We start from the raw sequence: 26,318 nt of genomic DNA, 5'->3' as shown, positions 1-26,318 counted from the left end.
TATCTCTTCCAAGGTAAATTGCTGATAAATAATTCATAAAAGTTGTATTCAGCTCATTTTTCGTTAATCCAACAAATTTTTATTTTTAGTGAGAAAAACCATGAATATGAAACGGTTATTGAGGGTGTCTAAGGGTAAAAACAAACCAAACATTTGATATAATAATATTCAAAAAATGATTTCTTAATAGAAAAGAGATAACACAATATATCCTGGTTATTTCAAGTATTAGAAAGTCAGCGGAAGAAAAAACAAATATTCTTGTTGAGTTCGTGAATTTTCAGTTGACAATCTGAAACGATGCTGCTTATCTTACTATCGTCATTTTTGAGCTTCCTCCCAAAGATTACGGCATCACCAGGACTACAATGGAACACATCGGACACATACCAAGGAGTATTGTACAAACAACCACCTTTTTATCAATTGGATGATTATGGGAACCCAGCTGGTATCATACCTGTTCTATTTGAGCTCGGCCGCGTGAAATGTACACCGAACGCCACCCACATTCTATTACACACTAAAATTGTCTTGGAATCACGGTTAAAAAGTTTTGACGTTATGAGAAATACAAGTATACGTCATGGTGAAGGAATTCTAAAGAATTTGACAACACCACAGAAAGTGATGTGGGGACCATTTGATTATTATTTGGCAGCTGTAAATGTTAGTATGTTTCATGAACGAGGTTTAGAGACATTTGACATTTTAAAAAGTCAGGAAGTAGTTGTAATAATGTCACGCAGTGAAATCTGGCTACCAAACAAACTTCTTAGAGGCATCATTAATAGTAATATCATCGTTTTTGCTGTCTCTCTACTTAGTTTCATTTCCGGATTATTATTTTGGATATTCGAATTACCGTTTAACTCAAACTGTAAACCGAAAACAGGTGCCGGGTCTGGGATCTACTGGGCGTTTGTTACCATGACAACTGTCGGTTACGGTGACGTCACACCAATAACGTTTCTCGGACGTTCTTTGGCCGTTATGTGGATGCTTCTTGGGCTAGCGATATCTTCCATACTAACTGCAACCATATCTGATACAGTGTCTGGGATTAATGGTCTCGAAATAAGCGGTAAAACAGTCTCCGTTTTATCTCGATCACATCAAGAATACCAAGCTCAAGTTCATTTTGGTGTCAAAGATTATATCTCCTATGAAACCTATGAAGAAGTCGTGGAAGCAGTCAGACAAGAGAAAGTCTTCGCTGCTTTATTGCCAATTGAAATAGCGGCATGGATGAAAGATCAGATCTTGGATGAGACAGAAAGTAATGTATTAAGTATGGTTTACACTTTACCTGGAGTTACCATCTTCAATATGCTTTTAAGTAAGGATGCATTTCCATTTGCCAAGGATATGCTGGACTGTATGTTTGGGACGCTCAGACAAAGTGTATTGGAAACTGCTCAAGATTATTTTCGACAACCCATTAATTTACAGACAAATTATTATGGTGGACACACAATAGGTGAGATATTTAAATCACCTCATACGCTTAAAATGATCGCTGTTATTGGGATTTTGGCCATTATTGGTGCTATTTGGGCATACTGGAACTTTCGCCATCAGAAGTCTAAAATCGACAAAGGCAGCGAGGCAAGAGAGCTTGATGGGAAAATTGACAAGTCGATAAAAGAACTATCAAATATGATTGATAAGTTAAATCAAATTAAGAATGGTAACGGTTTTAACCCTATTACCAGAAAGGAACCCTTAGACATCCCGAACAATGGATTTGTTTACTAACTCGATACCAGATCCCAGCTAGTGCTGGTTGGCACACAAATCTTCCACTAGCATTACATATTAGTGAAGATAAAGGAAAGCAACATTTATAACGAATATAGGCTGCGCGCATTCCTAGAACTGATTTTGATATAGGGGGTGCGTATCGTTATAAAATTTCCGTCCGAAATTTTGGGTTAACCTGCTTCAACTTTCTTAAAAAGCATTAGAAATCCAATGATTGTACTAACCTAGCCATTCAAATTTTTAATTAAATTTAATGAAAATCAAAGATCTCTTATATAAAACTCACTATCCCAGCTTATCAAGTTAAAACTCAAAAACACAAAGACGGGAGTAACGCTCGGACAAGAATTTTAAACAAGATACGCAACCCTATATCAAAACATATCAGAGGGGATGCGTGCGTTGCCCATAACGAATACTTAGAAACAGAACAAATTAAGGACCTGACCATCCATCATTCTTTTGGGTGATAATGCGGATTAAGCACTGACCTTTATATAACCCTGGACCAAGCAATATCCGCCATCTTTGATCGGATTCTTTTGGTGGTACCCGAGAAGAAGCCATTGCAATGTTAAAAGTTAACGTCTAACGGCGCTAGATCATCAAAAGTATTCGGGGAAAGTAGATCTAGCGCTCTCGACGTATTTTCACCACTATTGAGTAGTGCCGCCATTAGGGTACCAATTTCATTGAGAAACTTGGTCCAGGGATATATAAAGGTCAGTGTGATTAAGCCAATTCTATGTACAGTATTTAGTGGATACTATGAACGGCTATCTGATATAGTCGAACGTGCGCACCGCACTGGGCTCAACTTCAGATTTTCCCGTTATTAGAAGGCCCCAGGCCCCAAAAATCAAAATTTTCAAAAAATGAAAAAAATACCCCCAGATATTCACCCAAGGAACAAGTGTGCCAAATTTCAGCCAAATCCGACCTTTTTTGAAGTGTCCAGGCTGCCAGCCTCGTTTTGGTGAAAAACTCGTCCCCAGGCCCCAAAAATCAAAATTTTCAAAAAAATGAAATAAAAAACCCCCAGATATTCACCCAAGGAACAAGTGTGCCAAATTTCAGCCAAATCCGACCTTTTTTGAAGTGTCCAGGCTGCCAGCCTCGTTTTGGTGAAAAACTCGTCCCCAGGCCCCAAAAATCAAAATTTTCAAAAAATGAAAAAAACACCCCCAGATATTCACCCAAGGAACAAGTGTGCCAAATTTCAGTCAAATCCGACCTTTTTTGAAGTGTCCAGGCTGCCCCAAAGTTTTAGCCTCGTTTTGGCGAAAAACTCGTCCCCAGGCCCCAAAAATCAAAATTTTCAAAAAATGAAAAAAATACCCCCAGATATTCACCCAAGGAACAAGTGTGCCAAATTTCAGCCAAATCCGACCTTTTTTGAAGTGTCAAGCCTGCCCTAAAGTTTTCGGACGGACATACAGACATACATACATACATACAGACATTCTCAGATTATAGCTCAACTGAAGTTGAGAATAACCGATATTTAATGCTAACGTGCTTAATAATGATAAAAATTACTTAAATTTAAATTGAGTAAAATTTAAAGTATCATTTTCTAAAAGAATGCACATTATTATTTTTTTAAAATATATTTGATATTTGAATACCGTTGAATGGTTAAGCATTATGATTTAAACTAGTTTTATCGCCAATTTGATTCTTTTCAGCATCCTTAATACTTTTAAGATCATCCAGTAGAACGCTTATTTGGCTCACAATTTTCTCAATTTTCTGTTCACTAGACCCCTCTGAGCAGTCTCCCAATGATTTTGTTTTTATAGTTTTCCGTTTCTTGAAAAATTCATAAAAAGAAAACAAAAGTCCAAGACCAACAACAGCGAAAATCGGTATGACGATGACAGCGTAGATCACGTTTTTAAAATTTGCCGCATTAAAAGAACCAGCATAGTAGATAGTCTCTAAAAACACATTACGTTGATGCACGTCTAAGACATCTTCGATTACCAAATGCCGATATGTTGCAAACATACAATGAAAGATTTCATTACTTTGTTCTCTGTCTCCAAAAGAGTGTCTGGCAATAAGGATATTGAATTTGATTTTGGCTGGTAATGTATATACCATAGATAAAGGTTCTTTTTCTGAATTCAGTATCTCATCCTGCATCCAAGCAGCAATTTCATACGGGATAACTGCACCAAAGGCTTCGTTATTCCTGACAGCTTCAATGACATCATGGTAGGATGGGCGACCAATCACCTTCGAGACTGAATAATCTGTTTCCAAGACTCTCATTTCGTATGAATACTGCAATGCAGCTATTTCTCGTCCTTCAACTTCTAATCCGGAAATTCCGGTAAAACTATCAGAAAAAGTGGCGGTTAAGGCGGAAGCGATTATAAGGGCGAATAACATCCAAACTATGGACACAAAGCGCCCGATGAAGGTAACAGGTGTGACGTCACCGTATCCGACAGTTGTCATGGTAACAAACGACCAGTATATTCCAGTCCCCATACCAACAAGGCCGTCGAAAACTGGGTTCTTAGATCGCTCACAAAGCCAGAATAAAGTACCTGTAAGAAGCGCCAGAATAATAGATATTGTTAAGATTCGATGACTGTTCGCTAACCCATAATATAACTTGTAATGAAAGCTGATCCGATAACGAGGCACTATAACAATAATTTTGTCGCTTGTTAGAATGGTTCTCGAAATCAAGCGTCGATCACGGATGAAGTACGGCGTCTCATAATCTAAGTGCCGATTCATTGGACCCCAAATGACTTTTTCAGGTTTGGTCACATTTTCTAGTATTCCTTGACCATAATTTAAAGTTGTGTTTTTCACAGTAGCGTAAAATTGTTCTCGAGTTTGAAGGTTGACTACATGTTCAATGACGTCACTCTGAGGAGGTTCTATACAATATAATCCAGTAGTTTTGAAAATGAGTTCAACGATTCCAGTTGAGAAGAGTGTTCTTGGTTGAGAAGCATCGTAGTTATCCTTGTTGGTGGTGAAAGGCATTTGTGGGTAATAGATGAGTTGAAGTCTATTTAGTTGTGGTGGACTGACTGTCTGATTTGCTGTTACAATGTCCTTTAGCAAGCTTGTATAGATGATAATTGATAATAAAACAAGATCCATTTTTGCTAGTACGTTTGAGTTGTCGGTATTCGAAAAATACTTCCTTCTCAAGTTATGAACTGATTTTTTTTTCTTAAAAATTAGATGTCCAAAATCTACAATAATACAATTTTCCTTGGCTTTCCTTCGACTTGGTAACTTCAGCAGATGGCGTGCCCAGGTTCAAAATTAGCAATACCAGTTTAAAATTCAAGAATTGTTGTTTCTGGTTCTATTCTTTTCCCTTTTATTGTGATCAATATTATCGCTAAAGTTAGATGTGGTTTTTCATCTCGTTTACAATTTATTATCACCCTTTCGAAAAAAAGAATTTATTCAATGAATCGATAAATTTATTTTTCTATTCCTTTATGAATATTTTGTGGGATATATTTAGGCAAAAGAAATTAAATTAAAAATCATATTCGATTAAGATCGTAACAAAAGAGGCCTCCGAGAGGTCAAAAAACAAGAAAAAATATAACTTAAAAATCATGGTGACTTCGACCACGACCGATATTTCCGCATTCCTCAACGAGTATACTCATAATCGGCAGCGAATGGAAGCGGAATTAGATTGAAAAATTTCAATTTAAATCATCTCTCGCTCAATGATCAAACAATGGAGCACTTTCATAAATTTGAACATCATTTGGATTCAATTTTTTATCTTTACATTTAGCAATATTAGCTCAATAATATTTATGCTCTATTTATAGTAACAGTTTTTTAATATTGATTTGATATTGACAAGTGTACGAGGGCCTTGAAACTTCAATAAAAATAGGTTTACATCAAAGCAAAATAGGAATCGTGGTTTCTCTGATCTATCATTTATTTACATAAATAATTGAAATATCGATTCACAAAATTTACCACATCGCAAATATCGATCTGATAATTTAATTTTTCTTGATATGAAATCAGTATTTTTCACATGTTAGTAAAAATTCGAGGGGAAATTAATAAAGTTTTTAAAGAAAAATCACAGATTTGGTACTACTAAGATATTGTATATAATGTATTGAAATGAAGAATTATTTTGATTTTTAGAACGCTAACTTGAATCTTGAACGAAACAATTTTAATCTAAAAGATTGAGTTGTAAAATCATGGCGAGACTAGTTGTACTGGTAACAATTCTATCTACATTGGAATTATTAGCATCCATCACTGTCAACCAAACATCTAATACAAATCAAACCTCAAACAACACTAACAATGGAACAAATCAACCGATAAACTATCATATCAACCTAAAACACAAAATTCAATTGATTTACTACCCGTTAATGCCTTTTGTGGAGGGGAGTGCAGAAACACGTGGACATGCATCAGCTTTAGGTATTATCGATCTCATCTTCAGATCAACTGGTCTTTTTTGTATAACACCTGCCAGTTTAGTTGGAGTTGAGTATAGTGCTGATTTAAAATCAAGAGAGGCATTCTGGCAAATCCTAAAAAGTTCAATAAAGTACGGCGAAGGTCCGCTGACAAAAATTAATAATTCAGATACAGTGGTATGGGGTCCCGCAAATGTACACTACGACTTGGAAGATAAACCATATTTCATACAATACCGCCAAGTTCTTCAAAGAACAATATTAACAAGTGAAAAAATGGTGGTGATTATGCCACATTCTCTTATTAACATCCATCAAAAGATTACCAGAGGTATTGTAAATAGTGGTAAAGTGTTTTTCCTATCCTCACTCCTAGCTGTTGCGTTTGGTTCATTGTTTTGGTTGTTGGAATATCGCTGGAACCCAGTCTTTGAAGGACGCATTGGAATTGGGACTGGAGTCTATTGGTCCTTTGTCACTATGACAACCGTTGGATATGGTGACGTCACACCTGTGACGTATTTTGGACGTCTTTTGTCCGTTGTATGGATGTTTATAGCTGTTGTTATAGCATCAGTATTAACAGCGACAATATCGGATAATGTGGTCGGAATTCATGGTTTGGAGATTGAAGGAAAAAACATCGCAGTTTTGAACCGGTCACACGAACATAAAATTCTTCAAAGCGATTATTCAGCTCATCCTATACTCCGTGAATCTTACCAAGAAGTAATTGATGCTGTTCGCAGCGAGGACGCTTATGCTGCAGTTATTCCATACGAAATAGCTGGTTGGATGCAAGATGAGATACGGAACCAGTCCAAACATCCTAGGCTACAAATGGTCTACACGCTTCCTGCCCAAGTCAAGTTCTACATGTTTATTGGTAGTGCACCGTTCGGTAAAGATACCGATGAGGTTTTGAAATGTATGTTCGGGACGTTCAAAGATCAAGTCATATCTGACGTTTTGGATTTGCATAATAGGAACGTTTTCATGGAGACTCTAGATTATGGAGATTTGATTGGAAGCGAGGCTTGGTCAGATCCTCTTTATGCTGTTCTGTTTAGTACAACTACTGGTGTTATAGTCATTGGTATTCTAGCCACCATTTTCGTTCTGTGCATGCGCAGACGAAAGAGCAACAGAACCAATGAAGGGCAAGTCACCGAGAAAGAAATCGAAAAGAGTATCAAAAACTTGAATATCTTGTTGGAAAGATATTATCAAGAGAAAGGTAACGGTAGATTTACGGGTGATATGCAAATGAAGACAATACCTGGAAGTAATGATATGATTTATTGAATTTTTCTATATACTTTGAAATTACCTAAAGGGCTACTTTGAACTACAAAGTATATTGGTGAGTGAAAATTTCACAAATAAAGTTTGCGGACCAAACGGAAACAACAGGTGCTCTATTATATAATAAGGAATTTTCATTCTGTAAACATCCCCCCTATATTGTTAAATCACTGCAAAACGAGCTTGCAATATATTACAGACACCTTTTGATATATTGTAAACAATTTTCAATATATTGTGAACAATTTCCAATATATTGTGAACAATTTCCAATATATTGTGAACAATTTCCAATATATTGTGAACAATTTCCAATATATTGTGAACAATTTTCAATATATTGTGAACAATTTCCAATATATTGTGTGTAGTCCAGTAGTCCTTAACTGCTGGTAATGATATGGTCTGGTAGCCTTTACTCGCAGTCTTACTAGACCGAATACAATAACACAAAAAGTACTGACTTTCTGGTACAGTACTTGGTGAATACCAATACATGTATTTTAAAAATTCATGTGAGGAAAGCCCAATATCTGGAAAGAATCCTCGAAACATGACCAAACGTAAATCTCAATCCACGGTAAATTTCCATATGAAAGGAATGTATTAAGAAACTAAATAATGAACTAATCAATCAATCGATCAATCACTCGGAAATGAAGGAAGCCCAAAATCAGAACGCGAACAATAATAAAGAAATCAAACCTCGAATCCTCTTGGGCCTTCATTTCCTTGTTCACCAGTTGGTCCTTTGATGCCCTGAAAACAATTTGTTGTTGTTGTTGTTGAATTGAGTTGATTGTAAAAAAAATGTTACCTTATTACACGAATGTTACTGGGCAAGTATTCAACGGCCTTGAATTTTTGGACGATCTGAAATTAACACGAATTTTTCTGGTTTTAATTAAGGGGGTTTTAATTAACATGAAATTTTACAATTCGTGTTAATAAAATGAGTAGAAATATTCGCGTAATAAGATACATCACTTTTTTGATTAAGTAAAGGCCGGTCTCCACTTGCGCGCGCTGCGATCGCACCTTTTGGCTTCAATCCTTTTTGCTTGGAAAAAAAAATTACGTCATAAAAATGTAGCGCGCGTTCGAAAAAAAAGTTGAATACATTTAAACTGTTTTCAACCGTTATGTCAGATTGCGCCAATGGAATTGCTTCATTTTTCTTTTGACCAATAGCGTGGAAGCATTTATTGAAAAAGTGCGATCGAAGCGCGGGCAAGTGGAGATCGGACTTAATAAAATCTCCGACATCATGACGTTATTGACATAGTTGTACAACCATTTCTTATACCTAAAAAAAGCTTAAAATCCTTTTAGTATCATGGGTTATTGGTATCCAGACAAAAATTTATAACAAATTTAAAATTAGTGATTTTGTAACGTTTTTTGAAACTTTTTCAAAATTTTTCACGATTAAAAAAACTCATTAAAAAAAATTTCTTAAGTTCAATTATTATTTCAGAGAGGAAATCAATGTTCTATCAGTTTTGCAAACTGCTCTTTTGCGTCAATAAACTGAAAAGTTTCCACATTTTTTTTTTCAATACAAACTTACCACTTGTCCCGGGTGGCCAGGATCTCCGGGTTCTCCAGGGTTTCCAGGGTAGCCCTGAAAGCAAAAAACACAAAAATAATGAAATGAAACATCAGAATTTGACCATCTTAACCTATATCAAATTAGGTTCAATTTTAGTGAAGCAGTTCAACTTTCGACAGGAAAATTTTAAGGCCTTGTGGACTCTAAAACACCCGATTTCTTAGGAAAATGGACAAAAATACCCACAAAATTGTGAAAATATAAACATGTTAAGAACAATTTTAGGCGTAAAATTCAAAAAGAAGTTCTTATAAAAAAAACTTTTTAAAAGTTAAAGCTAGTCATATGTTTTTTTTGTTAAATTGCAATCTAGTCAAGTATATGGCTAGAGATAAGTTATCTTAACCTTACCTGTTCACCTTTAATACCGTTTGCCCCGACGGAACCGCGCACTCCGCGACCACCCTAAAGAAAACCAGAGATCACATTAACAGATTATAAAACACAATCTTAGTATGACGGACAAGCATCACCTTCTATTTATGATATGCACCATTGCAATGTCTGCTGATATTACATCACGGATCCAACAGCTGATTGGTTGTAAGTGACGTAAGATCAGTCAATACAACAAATTACAACCAATCAGATGTTGGGTCCGTTGAAGACATTGCAACAGTGCCGTAGCAACTGGGGGGGGCAAGGGGGGGCTATGCCCCCCCAATAATTATTTCCAAAATGGTTATTTTGCAAAATGTAAAGTTTTTCTTTTCTAATTTGTCATAATTGTTTTTATGTGCATGTTTTGAGTGTATTTTTAAGCAATCTAGAGCTCAAATTTTCAAAATTTTTCCCCTCGGGCCAAACCATGGTTGGCCCTCGCGGTGTCACTAAACTTCAGCCCCCCCCCCAATATGAAAATGCTTCCTACGGCACTGTTGCAATGGTGCACAAAATGAATTAAAGAGAACCACATCTCCTAAAAGCTAGAGAATGTAAAAAGTCATGATTCACGCTGTTCAGTTGAGGAAATAAGGCAATACTCAACAGCTCAAAAAAGAGTAGTAATGGCTTTTTTGAAGGAGTGGGGGGGGGGTAGTGGAGGTCGTGGGTACTTTGAATTCATTTTCTGTTATATCATTGAAGACATTGACACATTGACACATTGAGTAGTCGTACCCGAGTAGTGGTACCATTAGGGTACCACTTTTCGAAAAAATCTCGATCAAAGATTTTTCCAGATTAATAACGGTCATTACTCAAATTGCGGTATACTGCAATTGCAGTAGTTTTCATTCGTGGTTAGCCTACAAAGGCTTAAACGGTTACATATAGTGCTGGTCGACAAGGATAAACAAAAATTGACAGTAAAAAATCGTACGAGAAGAAAGCTTTTCTTTATTTAAAGAATCTGATCTACGGAAAGAATACTTTGTCTGTGGGTTAAAAAGATATGATCAATTATGAACAAAAATTCTCCTTGAATCTTGAATTCTGTTTCTGTTGCAATTGCGGGATATGAAAAATGTAAAAGTGACGTTTATACCGCAATTGCAGTAAAAAATTACTACAGAAATCGAGGGATTTCCTTGACTATCACTTGAGCCTCGGACCCCAAACAAAAAAAACGAGGGTATGTTACCTTTCTTCCTTTTTCACCAGGTAGGCCAGGAAGACCAATGCTTCCTCTTTTCCCCTGTAAACAAAAAGAAAACAAACGAGATAATGGTAATATTCTAAGATTCTAGCGATCTCATTGGTCAAAAGACATCAGGTGGGCCTGATTATACCGTATCTGTCCTCCTCATATTCGACTGAGTAAGAAAAGAAGACATTATATATTGACGAGTTCGCTTTCGAATGTTTTGTTTTGAAAAGAAAGATAAAGCAAGTGAAAAAACATGAACTGTAGACTGTGTAGACTGCAAGCCTCGCCACCGACACGGTTTTTACCAACCCTGTTTATATCCCGTATCCCACCTCGAGAAGACCGTGTAAGACTAATTAATAATATTCACGCACAGTGATTTCAACGATTCTAACAATACAAAGGAAATTAAGATCCTATGAATTAAAAAGGATTAAACTTTCATACCATTTCACCGATAGGACCAATATCCCCATTTTCACCTTGTATTCCCTATAAAGAAAGACGTATAACACCAAAACAAATAGACGTTGGGACAGTGGGGTCCCGGGGGAGGGGGTACTAGGGTTGCGAGCTGACGGGGGGTGCCGACCCTCGAACCCTTACCGGGACTAAAAAGGAGGAAACAAAGGAAAATTTTGGGAAAAATCTGACCAATTTCGACCAAATTTCGATCTTTCCTGGGGTAAAAAGTTGACATTTTCCTATTTCTCCGACCCTTAGTGGGACTGAAATTTTATTTTCTGATTTTTCCGACCCTTAGCGGAACTTTGGAAATCTAAAAAAAGGTACCCTTAAGGGCAGCACATACCCGCACCCTCCATTTCTCTAATTACCCCCCCCCCCGGGAGTGGAGTCACCATAGCTCGCATGTCTTCTCAAATCGAACAAGCTTGATTGTCCCTTCAGTTAACAACCTTATTAACCATTTTCCATAACTTGAACCAATTGCATTCTCCTCGTGCGTCTTCGAATAATGGAGGCTCCAATGTATTAAGTTGACGGGTTCTTTTGACTAGTTGAAATTAATCCACCTTAAATAACTATTATATTCGCAATATGCATAATTTCAACGTCTTTTCTGACATTAAATCAAGGACACACCAGCTTAGTTGTAAGTAAAATATCGACTGATTTCGCGTGTCCCTTAAAACCGATTAGCTGCTGGGCATTGTGATGTAATATGTGACCCCCCAAGCGATTTGGAGTACATTAAAAATGAGACCGGTCTTGGTGCGGACAGATCGATAAAATGTGCGGCAAAAGAGCGGCGAAAAGATTACCGTGCGGTAAAATGATACCTTTGTATCTACCAGAAATTATCCAAAAATCTTTCCTAGAAATTCCATTCAAACGCACTTGATCGGTCACTAAAGAGCACCATTAGAATGAGTGCGGTATTCAGTGCGGTCACGGTGCGGACATTTTGTTTTTATTGTTTTGCTTGTTTGAACTTGAGGCTGAAATTCTTACGGCAATCGAAAAAAATATAAACAAACGGCGGGGACCGCACCATCGTCCGCTTTCGTCGGCACTTTGTCCGCACGGACCATACGATACTGTGCGGTCTTCTGGCCGCTTTTTTCAGCTTTTAGTCGCACAATTAACCAGTCCAAAAGCGGCAGAAGCATGACCGCACCAATACCGGTCTCATTTTTAATGTACTCCAAATCGCTTGGGGGGTCACATATCAGAAGACATTGCAATGATTCATATCATGAATCTTTTTACGAGGTGCTTTAACCATAGCTTTTATATTTCAAGCTGTTTAAAATCCAGAAGCCTAAACGTAAACACTTACGAAAAGGCATAAAGATCCTTCTAGAGTAGGTGGGTCGGTCTAGTTCCATGAGGGATTCTGATGTAAATTGTTAATGAATTTAGTTATTATACTGAAGTATACCTTGTGGCCATTTTGTCCGTCATTGCCGTTGGTTCCCGGCAAACCACGTGGGCCCTGAAACGTTGAAGACATGAATTCCTTTTCAAATAGCTCACAGTACCATAATGAAATATTCAACTTTATAACATAATACATAAGACTTCAATGGTTCTTGATGAAGAAGAAACAATGGTATTGCAGTGAAGTATAACGTATTGCATAACGTCATCAAAATTATAAATTTCAGATTCAGAATGAAATTTTTGATGAGGCAGATAACTATACCTGAGGACCTTGGTTTCCTTCTTTTCCTGATTCACCGATAGAACCCTAAAACAATGAAGAGACCATATAAACAATCTTAACATCATGCAATCTAAAGGTGACCGATATTTTCAGTCTAAGGAAAATTATTTAATGAGAAAAAATTCGCAGTTTCTGGATAGAGGCGTGAAAGTTTGATCGCTTTTCTTTAGCGGTTGATCACATGACTTTCACACCTAGATCCTCTGATTTTCAAGCTCTGACTCGAGGCTATACACCTTCCGATGTACGCCCTCTGATGTACGCCCTCTGGTTTACGGATATACTACGCCACTTAGATTCTATAGTAGGAGTGACCCAAATACATCCACCAGAACTATACATAGTTTACCTCGCTTACATAATAAAGAATATATTCCTTCAGAGTCAAATGACTCGATTCGTGTCATTTTCTTGTCTCCCATCCACTAATCATATGAAAAAACCTTTCTTCTTACTTTATCTCCTTTGACACCAGGTTTGCCTTTTGAACCCATTGTTCCAGATTCACCCTTGAAATGAAAAAAGAAAAACATTGACTCGGGCCGAAATTTATTCGGGTCGAAAAGTAAATTTTAGGAATCTTGATATGCCTAATAAGATGTGTAAATTGAAGAACGACTGGATAAAACCTCTTTAATATTGAAACGATTTTTAATTGAGAAAATAAAATCGCAAGAACTTACCGGTTTTCCAGCTTTCCCCGAAAATCCGTGTCGTCCATTTGATCCTGGTATCCCCTGAGAAAAAAAAAACGACAAAATCCCTATTACCAAGAAAAACAAATACCTTGAATGATGAACGAACTATCGGATCTAAGTAAGAGTTTCTAAATCACCGGGGTCAATTTAATTTCTCTTCTTCTTTGCAAAGAAACTCGTGTAAGATGATTTAGAATCAAATCCTACCTTGTAACCATGAAAACCAGTGATGCCTTTTTCACCAGTTAAGCCTTTTGGACCCTGTAATACAAAATCAAACATATTTGGTTTGCATTAAGTACATGCTTATGGAGACAATGGGAAGAGAATTTTACGAAAATTACGAGAAGTTTACGGCATTTTATAGACCTGTGAATTTAAATTCAACACGTTTGCTGGCAACAAAAAGTAAAACTCATTGACTCATCTTTTGTTAAAGGTCATGATTAGGAGATTTTAATATTTTTTGCTCTTAAAAACCCATCATAATTTCTTTCGCTCTTGTTTTTTTTATATTTTATGACTATTAAAGTTTGAAAGTTGCTACTGTCAGTCAAACTAGCCTGGGTATATTATGGCCCGATTTGCCCAGCTAGAAGAGAAGATGTTAGCTCTAGTTAGTGTTTTGATGTGTTGTCTTAACTTGATATGAACAGACAATTTTGAATGAGTTAAATTTCAATAATCACACTAAAATAAAATAATTGTATGGTTTTAGAAACCATCAATGGCCGTTAGAACGGCGTCTACGATCCATAGTACATACCCTTGGTCCTTGAGGTCCTTTATCACCGATTCCACCACGACCTCCGATCGATCCCTATGCGAGAAAATAAAAGCATTACGTAAAACATCTATTTCAAACAGATTAAAAAAAAATAGCTCCCCCTGATATTATAAGCAAAATACCGGGTGCACCAAAAAAATTAGACAACTTTGTCGAGATATTGCGAGCTGGGCAAAAGGACCGACGGGTATGTGCGGGTCCTAAGGGTACCTTTTCCAATATGTTAAACATGCACTGTAAGGGTCGGAAAAACTAGAGATGCACTGTAAGGGTAAAAATTTTAGAAAATTCTTGAAAAATCTAGATATTTTGACCAAAATGCTAGAGAAATTTGGGGGAAAATGCACTCTAAGGGTATGATTTTCACTGATTTTTGCTGCACTGTAACTTGTAAGGGTGCAATTTTAAAAGCCAATTTTTGGCCCGCACGTATGTACGTACGTCAGTCCGCAAACCCAGTGCCCCCCGGGGAAACTAGTCGAGGAATAATGATCTATTTTTTCATAAAATTTCTCACATAGTACACACACATAACATCAAAACCTCTCTTGGAGATTGCGAAAATTGTTTTCCAAAAATGTTATCCCACATGGGAATAGATTGTTTTACCATATTCTTCAATTCCGTAACGAGTTTTGATGAACACAGTTGCATTTTTTGGTATTTTTATGTGTAAAGAAGGTAAGTGTTAAGAGAAAATTTGCTTTAAGGTATATACTTTGTAAGCATATCAACTTCAATTTTTTGAAATGATTTAGGATCAGTTAAAGCAATCACGTATTTCATGCCATTACCACTCTTGCTAAATCAGTCCAAGTCAATCTAGTTACCGTAATTCCTTTCTTGCCAGTATCGCCTGGTGAACCGTCACGACCTGTAGCTCCCTACAAACGAAAAGTACGTATCATGAAAAAAAAAACTGAGCAAGCTCAAATTTAGTATCCTAAGACCAATTGTAAAATCAATTTAAAGTCTAATTTGAGCCAGAGAGCCAACCCAGGTTTGGGCATTGAAGGTTCACTCGCTGCCCCGAAAATTCGAAAAAATCAAAAAAATCAAAAAAATAAAACCCCTAGAGAGTCACAAGGATCAATTATACAAAACGTTAAGCCAAATCGGACTATTTCTGAAGTTACAAGCCTAACAAAAGATTTTAATCTCGTTTTGGCGCGAAAACTCGTCACCATTCGTCACCATACCCCGAAATTCTTTTTTTACGATTAAAAAACAGCTAATTTATCTATTGAGTAGATCCCTAGAAACTAAATCTATAGTTACAGGGAATGTTATTGAAATCAATAATTAATCATATAAAACCAATTCAGGATTAAAATTCATTCTGGGTAATTTTTTCCCTTCAAAATGACAAATGGATTCAAGTACTTTTTAAAAATGAATATCAAAATTGACATTTTGAATATTTATTTAGAAAGATTTCTGAATTCCCCATTATGATACGATATTACAAAATTTTTACCCAACAAAAATAATGTACAACAAATTTGAATATTCTACATTTTGTTTTCCACTTGCTGTTGGCAAAACTTTTACATTAGAAGATGGAAAAAGAAAAGCTTGAGAGTTTTGACGAAATGGAATAACCAAAAATAGCAACAGCCACAACGTCATCATGGAGAAACTTAAAATAGCTTGTGTATTTTTACATCTCATTGTAACTTTAACTTTAGCATTAGAGCAAAATGGGGCGGTTTATAGAGAAGAAATTACAAACGCTACAGTCGTCAACAAAACAGAGTTTCATACAGACACGGTCAACCATAAGCTTCATTGCCTTATGAGACCATATAGTGTTTGTTTCATTGTGGAAGTTACTGAAACAGTGCCTGACAAAGAATACCAATGTCGTTTCTACGTCGGAAAATTTGTGAGTGTTGAAACAGCGCCTGGGCTAGCAACCATCTATGAATCATATGCTGCTTGCTCGACTCATCTATGTCAAGACCTACAGGGACCTACACATGATACAGACGGTGTCTATGCTATAAAGTTAGGTGGGAGCCCGATCAAGGTTTGGTGTGACATGACTCAGAATGATGGTGGATGGACGACCATACAACGTCGCATTGATGGTTCGGTCAATTTCGAAAGATTGTGGCAAGACTATAAAGTTGGATTTGGAGAAGCTTCAGGGAATTATTGGTTAGGTAACGACCATCTTCATCATATCACTGACCACTACCAAAATGTTTTGGTTCGTATTAAAGTCTTGGCGCCTGATGGAGACAGAGCTGAAATCATCCAGGAGAATTTTTATGTTGCTGATGAAGCGAATTGGTACAGAGTTCGAACTGGGACATTCGTTTCAGGACATAGTGGTTTGAAAAATGATTGGAACTACCATAATAATGTTGGCTTCACTACAACGTAAGCTATTTCAAATTTCGTTCATAGTGGTAAAGGTTTGCCGAAGTCGAACCGAAAATATCTAACCCAACGAAGTTAGGAGGGGATGCCATAAATATTTCACATAAATATTCCCACTTCTTAAAAACAAAGATAATTTTCCCTTAAAATCGCTAGTTTAGGATCGATAGATGTATAGTTTCGCAAGCTAGACGACTAAATTTAATAGAGAAGGTAAAATGATGGTAAGGAAAACCTAGAGGACAATATTATACAAACTAACATTATCACATATTAATTATCGCATTATCATAAAACATCTAAATATTCAAAAGGTAAAATATAAATATACTAGCCGGTACCCGGCGTCGCACGCCGGTTTAGCTGTTTGCTGAACGCATTTAAAGTCCTTTGAGATGTTGGGAAGATGGCTTAAACACGATGAAATCAAAATTAAAGGGAAGAATTCTCTTCAAAGTTTGACTCTATCCCTCCCGGGTGACGCATCTTTTAACCATATTTGAAAAAGATTTTTGTGGCGAAAATAATCAGAAAACAGAAAGGGCGTCATTCCCAAATTACACCATACCGGCGACCAGCGACGTCCGAGACGGCTCTGCAATTAGATTTTTTTTCTCGCTTCGCTCGCGTTATATTTGCCGTAGTTCTTGATGTTTAGGAAAACTTTGATGTCAAGATAAGCGGAGTGAAATAATAGACATGACACCCTATTCTTCGAAAAGAGGCAGCCCGGGGGAGGGGATACTTAGGCAAGAGAAGGGTATAGGTATGTGCCGGCCTTAAGTGTGCCTTTTTGAAACATGGCAGTTTGAAAAATCGGAAAATAAAACTTCAGTCCCACTGAATCTTTTTTGCCCCCAGAAAGATAGAAATTTGGTCAAATTAGTTCCAAAAAGTGAATTAAAATTCACACAATTTCCCTTGTTTCTTCTCCTCTTTATTCTGCTAAGGGTCCGAGGGGCAGGGCCAAAAGTCAGCTCGCAACCATAGTCCCCCGGAAGGCAGCTAGGACACGCAGACAAAAAAGCGTGATAGATAGCGCAATTTTATATTGTTTTTTTATAAAATAACTTCGTCATAACTTCAATAATCTTTCAAATTCAACAATGACTTAGATTTACAGCAAAATGATTATCGACATACATGTTTAAAGGTCCGTTTTTACGAAGAAAGAATTCTAGTTTTTGCCGCCTTTTTACCGCCTTTTACCGCCTACCGCATTTTTAATGTTGCTGTTGTTCTAACAAACTTGTTATGTGATTCTTGTGTTTTATTTTATATTTGTTCTTTTCTTTAACAGATTCTGTTTAAAAAATTTCTTTTGTTTTGAAAAGAATTCGAATTTCTCAAATCAAATAAGGTCGTTAATTACATTCGAAAACATAAAACAAAAGAAAAGAAAGAAAAAAAAGAAAAAGTCTAATCTATCAATCAAAACAAAGTCTTTATAAAACGGCGCGAATATCGTTAAACAAATTTGTGGAGCAAGAACAAAATAAAAGTCATCTTTTAAAAGAACAAAACATTGCTTTCGAAAACGAAAGTGACACACAAAAAACAAACCAACAAAGAAACACACATACAGACTACGGCTATTAATATATAGATGAATATACATCACCGAAGGCTAATAAATCCAATAGCAAACGAAATCCTAATGAATATGTTTTATTATATGCCCAGAGACGAAAACAAAACATAAATACTCTATTTTGTAGAGAGATTCACATAAAAAGCTCACACAAAGCGAACATTCGAATGTTTTTCCTTCTAATTGTTTTTTAATGACTTATATTCACGAAACTTACAATTGAACTATTATGACTTTCTTTAACAACAACAAAATAAAAGTAACAAAAAGTCAATTTTCGAATGCAAAATTATATATGCCCTTTAATTATTCTTCTCAATTTTCAACAGAAGTAGCCTGAAATGTGATCTTTGTTTGAACGAAAAATTTGAAATCTCCTTGCGTAAAGACAATTTACTGAACTGTAGATCTGAACTTATCTCAAAATGCCGGCACATAAACAAACACTTACTCGAAAACTTCGATTCTAATGATTGACGTCAATTTTAATACATAGTAGGTTTCGTTGGTTATTGGATTCACATTAACCTTCGATGATCCTGAAATTGTACTATCGGCTTCCCCTCGGCTTTACCTATTGATATCTGCTTATTATCCTAGTTAGCTCCAGTTTAAACGTATATTATCTCCGGCTTTCGGAAAAATTCAAAATTGACCTTGCCTTTACAGCAAATTTGATTGAGCTGACCTTAAATTCTTAATTTCAGAGACGTGGATAATGATAACAGCGATGAAAATTGTGCAGAAAGGAATCGAGGTGGATTTTGGTATACTGGATGTGTCCGCTTTAATGCTAATGGAATATATGGTCGCAATGATAATAAGGGAATTATCTCCAGATCTTTCAAAACCCTGGTGTCAATGAAGGAAGTCTCTACTGCCGTCAAAAGGAAAGACTGAAAGGTGGACATCATTTGAAATGGATCATATTCAATTGGAATGATTATAATCGGGTTTAAACAGTCTGATTTGAGCCAGAGAGCCAACCCAGGTTTGGGCATTGAAGGTTGACTCGCGGCCTCGAAAATTCGAGAAAATCAAAAAAATAAAACCCCTAGAGAGTCACAAGGATCAATTATACAAAACGTTAAGCCAAATCGGACTATTTCTGAAGTTACCAGCCTAACAAAAGATTTTAATCTCGCTTTGGCGCGAAACTCGTCACCATTCGTCACCATACCCCGACATTCTTTTTTTATGATTAAAAAACAGCTAATTTATCTATTCAGTAGATCCCTAGAAACTAAAACTATAGTTACAGGTAATGTTATTGAAATCAATAATTAATCATATAAAACCAATTCAGGATTAAAATGCATTATGGGTAATTTTTTCCCTTCAAAATGACAAATGGATTCAAGTACTTTTTAAAAATGAATATCAAAACTGACATTTTGAATATTTATTTAGAAAGATTTCTAAATTCCCCATTATGATACGATATTACAAAATTTTTTTCCAAACAAAAATAATGTACAACAAATTTGAATATTCTACATTTTGTTTTCCACTTGCTGTGGGCAAAACTTCTACATTGGAAGATGGAAATAGAAAAGCTTGAGAGTTTTGACGAAATGGAATAACCAAGAACAACAGCCACAAACATCGCATCATGGAGAAACTTAAAATAGCTTGTGTATTTTTACATCTCATTGTAACTTTAACTTTAGCATTAGAGCAAAATGGAGCAGTTTATAGAGAAGAAATTACAAACGCTACAGTCATCAACAAAACAGAGTTTCATACAGACACAGTCAACCATAAGCTTCATTGCCTTATAAGACCATATAGTTTTTGTTTCATTGTGGAAGTTACTGAAACAGTGCCTGACAAAGAATACCAATGTCGTTTCTACGTCGGAAAATTTGTGAGTGTTGAAACAGCGCCTGGGCTAGCAACCATCTATGAATCATATGCTGCTTGCTCGACTCATCTATGTCAAGACCTACAGGGACCTACACATGATACAGACGGTGTTTATACTATACAGTTAGGTGGGAGCCCGATCAAGGTTTGGTGTGACATGACTCAGAATGATGGTGGATGGACGACCATACAACGTCGCATTGATGGTTCGGTCGATTTCCAAAGATTGTGGCAAGACTATAAAGTTGGATTTGGAGAAGCTTCAGGGAATTATTGGTTAGGTAACGACCATCTTCATCATATCACTGACCACTACCAAAATGTTCTGGTTCGTATTAAAGTCTTGGCACCTGATGGAGACAGAGCTGAAATCATCTCAGAGAATTTTTTTGTTGCTGACGCAGCGAATTGGTACAGGGTTCGAACTGGGACATTCGTTTCAGGACATAGTGGTTTGAAAAATGATTGGAACTACCATAATAATGTTGGCTTCACTACAACGTAAGCTATTTCAAATTTCGTTCATAGTGGTAAAGGTTTGCCGAAGTCGAACCGAAACTATCTAACCCAACGAAGTTAGGAGGGGATGCCATAAATATTTCACATAAATATTCCCACTTCTTAAAAACAGATATAATTTTCCCTTAAAATCGCTAGTTTAGGATCGATAGATGTATAGTTTCGCAAGCTAGACGACTAAATTTAATAGAGAAGGTAAAATGATGGTAAGGAAAACCTAGAGGACAATATTATACAAACTAACATTATCACATATTAGTTATCGCATTATCATAAAACATCTAAATATTCAATAGGTAAAATATAATTATATGAATATACATCACCGAAGGCTAATAAATCCAATAGCCAACGAAATCCTAATGAATATGTTTTATTATATGCCCAGAGACGAAAACAAAACATAAATGCTCTATTTTGTAGAGAGATTCACATAAAACGCTCACACAAAGCGAACATTCGAATTTTTTCCTTCTAATTGTTTTTTAATGACTTATGTTCACGAAACTTACAATTGAACTATTATGACTTTCTTTAACAACAACAAAATAAAAGTAACAAAAAGTCAATTTTCGAATGCAAAATTATATATGCCCTTTAATTATTCTTCTCAATTTTCAACAGAAGTAGCCTGAAATGTGATCTTTGTTTGAACGAAAAATTTGAAATCTCTTTGCGTATAGACAATTTACTGAACTCTAGATCTGAACTTATCTCAAAATACCGGCACATAAACAAACACTTGCTCGAAAACTTCGATTCTAATGATTGACGTTAATTTTAATACATATATAGGTTTCGTTGGTTATTGGATTCATTAACCTTCGATGATCCTGAAATTGTACTCTCGGCTTCCCCTCGGTTTTACCTATTGATATCTGCTTATTATCCTTAACTTCAGTTTAAAAGTATATTATTTCCGGCTTTTGGAAAAATTCAAAATTGACCTTGCCTTTACAGCAAATTTGATTGAGCTGACCTTAAATTCTTAATTTCAGAGACGTGGATAATGATAACAGCAATGAAAATTGTGCAGAAAGGAATCGAGGTGGATTTTGGTATACTGGATGTGTCCGCTTTAATGCTAATGGAATATATGGTCGCAATGATAACAAGGGAATTATCTCCAGATCTTTCAAAGCCCTGGTGTCAATGAAGGAAGTCTCTATTGCCGTCAAAAGGAAAGACTGAAAGGTGGACATCATTTGAAATGGATCATATTCAATTGGAATGATTATAATCGGGTTTAAACAAATTTTATTCACGAAATTTGGGACGAAATGGAGTTTTTACAAGCTCTTATTTGATTTGGTTGGTCGTTAACCAGTAATAAAACAATTATCTTTGTCACTTTTTCTAAACAACGCGTCATTTTTATTACTTTAAACATGACCAATTATTAAAGTATCTTATAAAAACTCCATCTTATCTAAGAAATTTCGAAAAGCTCGTTTTTGTATTATTTTGTAAAAGAGAAAAACTTTGGATATTCACTGAAAATGTATCAGAGCTTGAGACCACGTTCACACGCTACGGTTCCGTTTCGCTCCGAAACGAAACGAAGCCAATCTTTTGGTTAAATTCAAGTTTTACGTCACTTCTAACCAATAGAATGGCTTCATTTCGTTTCGGGGCGAAACGGTGCCGTTACGTGCGAACATGGTCACGTGGCTAGAAAATAAGCTCCAGTTATGTGTTGTAGATAAACATTCCGCGATAAGAAAAAAAAGAACAGCTATCCTTCTGAGGATATTCAAATGGAGAGACGTGAGTTCCTTGGATGGTATTGAACGAATCAGCAGCACTGACTTTCAATTTTTAGAAGAGAAAGAATAAATCTTGAAAAAAAATGAATATGCTCTGAAGTAATAACTCATACCTTGCCGCCTTTGATGCCGTGAGGTCCACGTTCACCAACGTCGCCCTGAAAATAATTCGAACCATAAACAGTTTTAAAAAGTTGAGAGGTTAAGTATGAAGCGTGAGATATGATTTACACCTTAACCAATTCAGCCCTATCCTCGTGGTCCAAAGATTCAAAAAATTGTCCAACAATTGTCTGAGCTCCTTGTAGAATTCTATGGCATGAGTTTTGTTAATTTTACGTCATAAACTTTATGTCTTTTAGCCCGTAACTTGAAAACTAGCCGAGGAAAGAATCATATCATCCCGTAAGGTTAGATTATCTTTATGCTTAATCGTATGATAAAATTGATATTGTATGTACATATAAAAACATATCTAAGGATCAATGATGAAGGTCGTTCCAAAACGAAATGAAGCAGTTTTTTATATTGGTCAAAAATAACGTTATTCTCGACAGACCTATTAACCCTACGCTAACACTTTTATGAAAAGAATTTAGATCGGTGATGAAGCACTTAAATATATAGTCCACTGGGCGTTTCGTTTGATTCTAGTAAACTATTACACATTCCCCTGTGGCGTTAAGGTTAATAGTTGTATTATTAGCCTGAAAAACTTTTTTGTTTTGTTTTGGAGAGATACGGAACCACATTTAATTTTATCATTGTATATTACTTCTCTAACAATACTTGTAAATTTTATTGATGTGAAGAAATATTATTACTGTCAGTAAAGTAACGTCTCAATATTTTCTTGTGTAAGAAAAAAATATATAATTTTTATCCAATGAGTGATAACACAAATCAAAAAGCGTCTATAAACACGAAATACCAAATTATTACCTCTTGGCCTTGACTTCCGAGAAATCCAGGTAACCCGGGATAGCCAACATCACCCTAAAATTTAAATGAAGAAAGGGTTATGTATCAGTCGTAAGACTCGATTTTTGTATCAAATTAAAAAATCAGTTTTGTTAGACCAAATGGAGATTTAATTTTTCTAATTCAAATTTCTAAATGACAATATAATTTCTTTGAGTTATCGAGAAAAATTCGAATGATACGAAAATTAAAAGAGCAAGGGTCGACTGTAGTGAAAAGTTTTGATGCTATCCTCAGTAAAGGTTCATCAAGACGATTTTATGAAATCTGTCGAATTGACTGGTAATTGATTTGATTTCTTCGAGAAAATACCTGCACTCCCATAGGACCAGTATTGCCACGTTTTCCAGGAGCTCCCTAGAAAAGAGAATAAAAAAATGTAAACAAATCAACAGCGAACATAGAAACTCACTCTTACCATTAAACCAAGGTGAACATGGTACAAAGACTCTTGAGTTTTACAATATAAGATTCGTTAAAGATTTTGTTTTTAAATAAGAGTGATATCGTAGAATTGACACGAATGTGGAGCAAAATTGGTCAGAAAAAGTAAATTTTTTTTGCTTATATCAGCTTATAATAATAGCAAGACACTGTCCTGATATGAAATATGTGTTTGATATGAAACGGAAACACTTATGTAAAAATAAAACCTATAAGAACAGGTCCTACTTCTGAAAAAATCACCTTTCCCCAAAAACATTGAACAGATTCAAGAACGGTAGCCCATAAATCGTCCAAAGGTTTTGTGATGGTGCAGTTCACATTGGATTTCATTATTTATAATTTTATTCTTAAATTACCAAAAGAGGCCTTTTTTTGAGCTGCTAAAATGTCACACAGTTTTTGACTGTGATAATTACCAGAAGCTTACTTTATTATGAACTGTAAAGTAGAAAGTATTCCTTAAGGGCAAATTTTCATTCTAATGTGTAAAGGTTATATAAATCACAAACAAAAAATTATGATTTACTCACCGGACTACCATCTTCGCCTACAAATCCCATACGACCAATCGTTCCTTCGTGACCCTATTAGGCGAGAAAAAAACAAATGAAAAATAAAACAAGACGACTTGAAGTCGAAAATTTCGCCTAGAATTTAAACTACATAGGAAAAACAAGAAGTAGAGATTGAAGCCAATTTGAAATCTACTTTACATCGAGCCTTGATGAAACAATTTTACAAGGACAACGAGGCTTAAAATCGCTAAAAAAAGAGACCAATTTAAGAACAATTGTTGTTTAACTTTTAAGAACTAATAAACAAAGGTAATATCACCGTCTATCAAAAGTTATTGATTTGATTCTTATAAAGTAAATTCTTATAAGAAAAATAAATGTGCTCATATTGTGTGCCATCGCTTGTTTACTTTGTAAGAACTAATTACCGAAAGGTATAGCACCGTCTATCGAGAGTTATTGATTTGATTCTTATAAAGTAAATGCTTATAAGAAAAATAAAAATGCTCATATTGTGCGCCATCCCTTGTTTACTTTGTAAGAACTAATTACCGAAAGGTATATCACCGTCTATAAAGAGGTATTGATTTGATTCTTATAAAGTAAATGCTTATAAGAAAAATAAATGTGCTCATATTGTGTGCTATCGCTTGTTTACTTTGTAAGAACTAATTACCGAAAGGTATAGCACCGTCTATCGAGAGTTATTGATTTGATTCTTATAAAGTAAATGCTTATAAGAAAAATAAAAATGCTCATATTGTGGCATTGCTTGTTTACTTTGTAAGAGCTAATTACCGAAAGGTATATCATCGTCTATCAAGAGGTATTGATTTGATTCTTATAAAGTATATGCTTATAAGAAAAATAAATGAGCTCATATTGTGCGCCATTCCTTGTTTACTTTGTAAGAACTAATTACCGAAAGGTACATCACCGCCTATCAAGAGTTATTGATTTGATTCTTATAAAGTATATGCTTATAAGAAAAATAAATATGCTCATATTGTGCCTCATCCTTTGTTTACTTTGTAAGAACTAATTACCGAAAGGTATATCACCGTCTATCAAAAAATATTGATTTGATTCTTATAAAGTATATGCTTATAGGAAAAATAAATATGCTCATATTGTTCGCCATCCTTTGTTACTTTGTAAGAACTAATTACCGAAAGGTATATCACCGTCTATCAAGCGTTATTGATTTGATTGTTATAAAGTATATGCTTATAAGTAAACTAAATATGCTCATTTTGTGCCTCAACCTTTGTTTACTTTGTAAGAACTAATTACCGAAAGGTATATCACCGTCTATCAAGTGTTATTGATATGATTCTTATAAAGTATATGCTTACAAGAAAATAAAGAAAAAATCAAAACTGTGGAGCTAAAGACACAAAGATATATGACGTAATCCAAAGAAAACCCGCGAAAATCGTCCGTGGTTATACGAGCGTGTAATTTGTAAATTTAATTTAGTGAGTTCGTCCACCGTATCAAGCACTTTCGTTTTCTAATTTTTTTTCCGAGGACACCGCCGCCGCGAAAGGCTATCGTAATACTTTTGCTATGCGAAATTAACTAGGTCACAGTGTGGATCTAAACCACACTGAAATGACCGCCTTCCATCACGCATCACGCTCGCGAAAGAGCGCGCGCACATTATTAACGCCTACATGTCATCTCCAGTACATTTTAGATTATTCATTGAAAACAGATTACAATATAGTCATTTTTCATGTCTCGATTATTCAATTCCGAATAAAAGACATTCAGCCAAAAAAAAAGAGAAACACCTGGGTAATCTAGTTAAAAAAACCGAAAGTAAATGGTAGACGAAGTAATGAGCGGAGGC

General features: G+C 35.6%; 4 protein-coding genes across 4 annotated transcripts in view; 3 read left to right on the top strand and 1 right to left on the bottom strand.

Moving 5' to 3' along the window:
* LOC136810325 (collagen alpha-1(II) chain-like) overlaps window positions 1-26,318 on the bottom strand; it is an 85,015-nt gene that overhangs the window by 42,315 nt on the left and 16,382 nt on the right. The window contains exons 17-32 of the mRNA XM_067066883.1: window positions 24,479-24,532; window positions 23,814-23,858; window positions 23,463-23,516; window positions 22,634-22,678; window positions 15,224-15,277; window positions 14,373-14,426; window positions 13,814-13,867; window positions 13,592-13,645; window positions 13,364-13,417; window positions 12,888-12,932; window positions 12,624-12,677; window positions 11,168-11,212; window positions 10,715-10,768; window positions 9,484-9,537; window positions 9,091-9,144; window positions 8,226-8,279 (exon numbers count right to left, since the gene is read on the bottom strand). Of these exons, the coding sequence (XP_066922984.1) occupies window positions 8,226-8,279; window positions 9,091-9,144; window positions 9,484-9,537; window positions 10,715-10,768; window positions 11,168-11,212; window positions 12,624-12,677; window positions 12,888-12,932; window positions 13,364-13,417; window positions 13,592-13,645; window positions 13,814-13,867; window positions 14,373-14,426; window positions 15,224-15,277; window positions 22,634-22,678; window positions 23,463-23,516; window positions 23,814-23,858; window positions 24,479-24,532 (828 nt within the window). The remainder of the gene's footprint in view (window positions 1-8,225; window positions 8,280-9,090; window positions 9,145-9,483; window positions 9,538-10,714; window positions 10,769-11,167; window positions 11,213-12,623; window positions 12,678-12,887; window positions 12,933-13,363; window positions 13,418-13,591; window positions 13,646-13,813; window positions 13,868-14,372; window positions 14,427-15,223; window positions 15,278-22,633; window positions 22,679-23,462; window positions 23,517-23,813; window positions 23,859-24,478; window positions 24,533-26,318) is intronic.
* On the top strand, window positions 260-2,450 carry LOC136810223 (uncharacterized). Its single transcript, XM_067066794.1, has one exon. It carries the CDS (start codon window positions 301-303, stop codon window positions 1,756-1,758), a length of 1,458 nt encoding a protein of 485 aa, XP_066922895.1. The 5' UTR covers window positions 260-300; the 3' UTR covers window positions 1,759-2,450.
* On the top strand, window positions 15,905-19,325 carry LOC136810227 (ficolin-1-like). The gene is made up of 2 exons (XM_067066796.1): window positions 15,905-16,778; window positions 19,077-19,325. The coding sequence occupies exons 1-2, from the start codon at window positions 16,024-16,026 to the stop codon at window positions 19,267-19,269; spliced, it is 948 nt and encodes a 315-aa protein (XP_066922897.1). The 5' UTR covers window positions 15,905-16,023; the 3' UTR covers window positions 19,270-19,325.
* Window positions 19,858-22,413, top strand: LOC136810228 (ficolin-1-like). The gene is made up of 2 exons (XM_067066797.1): window positions 19,858-20,736; window positions 21,753-22,413. Exons 1-2 carry the CDS (start codon window positions 19,982-19,984, stop codon window positions 21,943-21,945), a joined length of 948 nt encoding a protein of 315 aa, XP_066922898.1. The 5' UTR covers window positions 19,858-19,981; the 3' UTR covers window positions 21,946-22,413.

The sequence above is a fragment of the Clytia hemisphaerica genome, unplaced genomic scaffold (genome assembly GCF_902728285.1).
Source record: "Clytia hemisphaerica strain Z4C2 unplaced genomic scaffold, Clytia hemisphaerica genome assembly, whole genome shotgun sequence".
Classification (NCBI taxonomy): domain Eukaryota; kingdom Metazoa; phylum Cnidaria; class Hydrozoa; order Leptothecata; family Clytiidae; genus Clytia; species Clytia hemisphaerica.
This window is presented reverse-complemented; position numbering and strand designations above follow the sequence as displayed.

What these genes read in the sequence shown, in the direction of transcription:
- LOC136810223 (XM_067066794.1), top strand. Translation starts at nt 301, where the DNA reads ATGCTGCTTATCTTACTATCGTCATTTTTGAGCTTCCTCCCAAAGATT.
- LOC136810227 (XM_067066796.1), top strand. Translation starts at nt 16,024, where the DNA reads ATGGAGAAACTTAAAATAGCTTGTGTATTTTTACATCTCATTGTAACT. An exon ending in AATGTTGGCTTCACTACAAC is followed by an intron (nt 16,779 to 19,076) that starts GTAAGCTATTTC and finishes TCTTAATTTCAG; the next exon opens with AGACGTGGATAATGATAACA.
- LOC136810228 (XM_067066797.1), top strand. Translation starts at nt 19,982, where the DNA reads ATGGAGAAACTTAAAATAGCTTGTGTATTTTTACATCTCATTGTAACT. An exon ending in AATGTTGGCTTCACTACAAC is followed by an intron (nt 20,737 to 21,752) that starts GTAAGCTATTTC and finishes TCTTAATTTCAG; the next exon opens with AGACGTGGATAATGATAACA.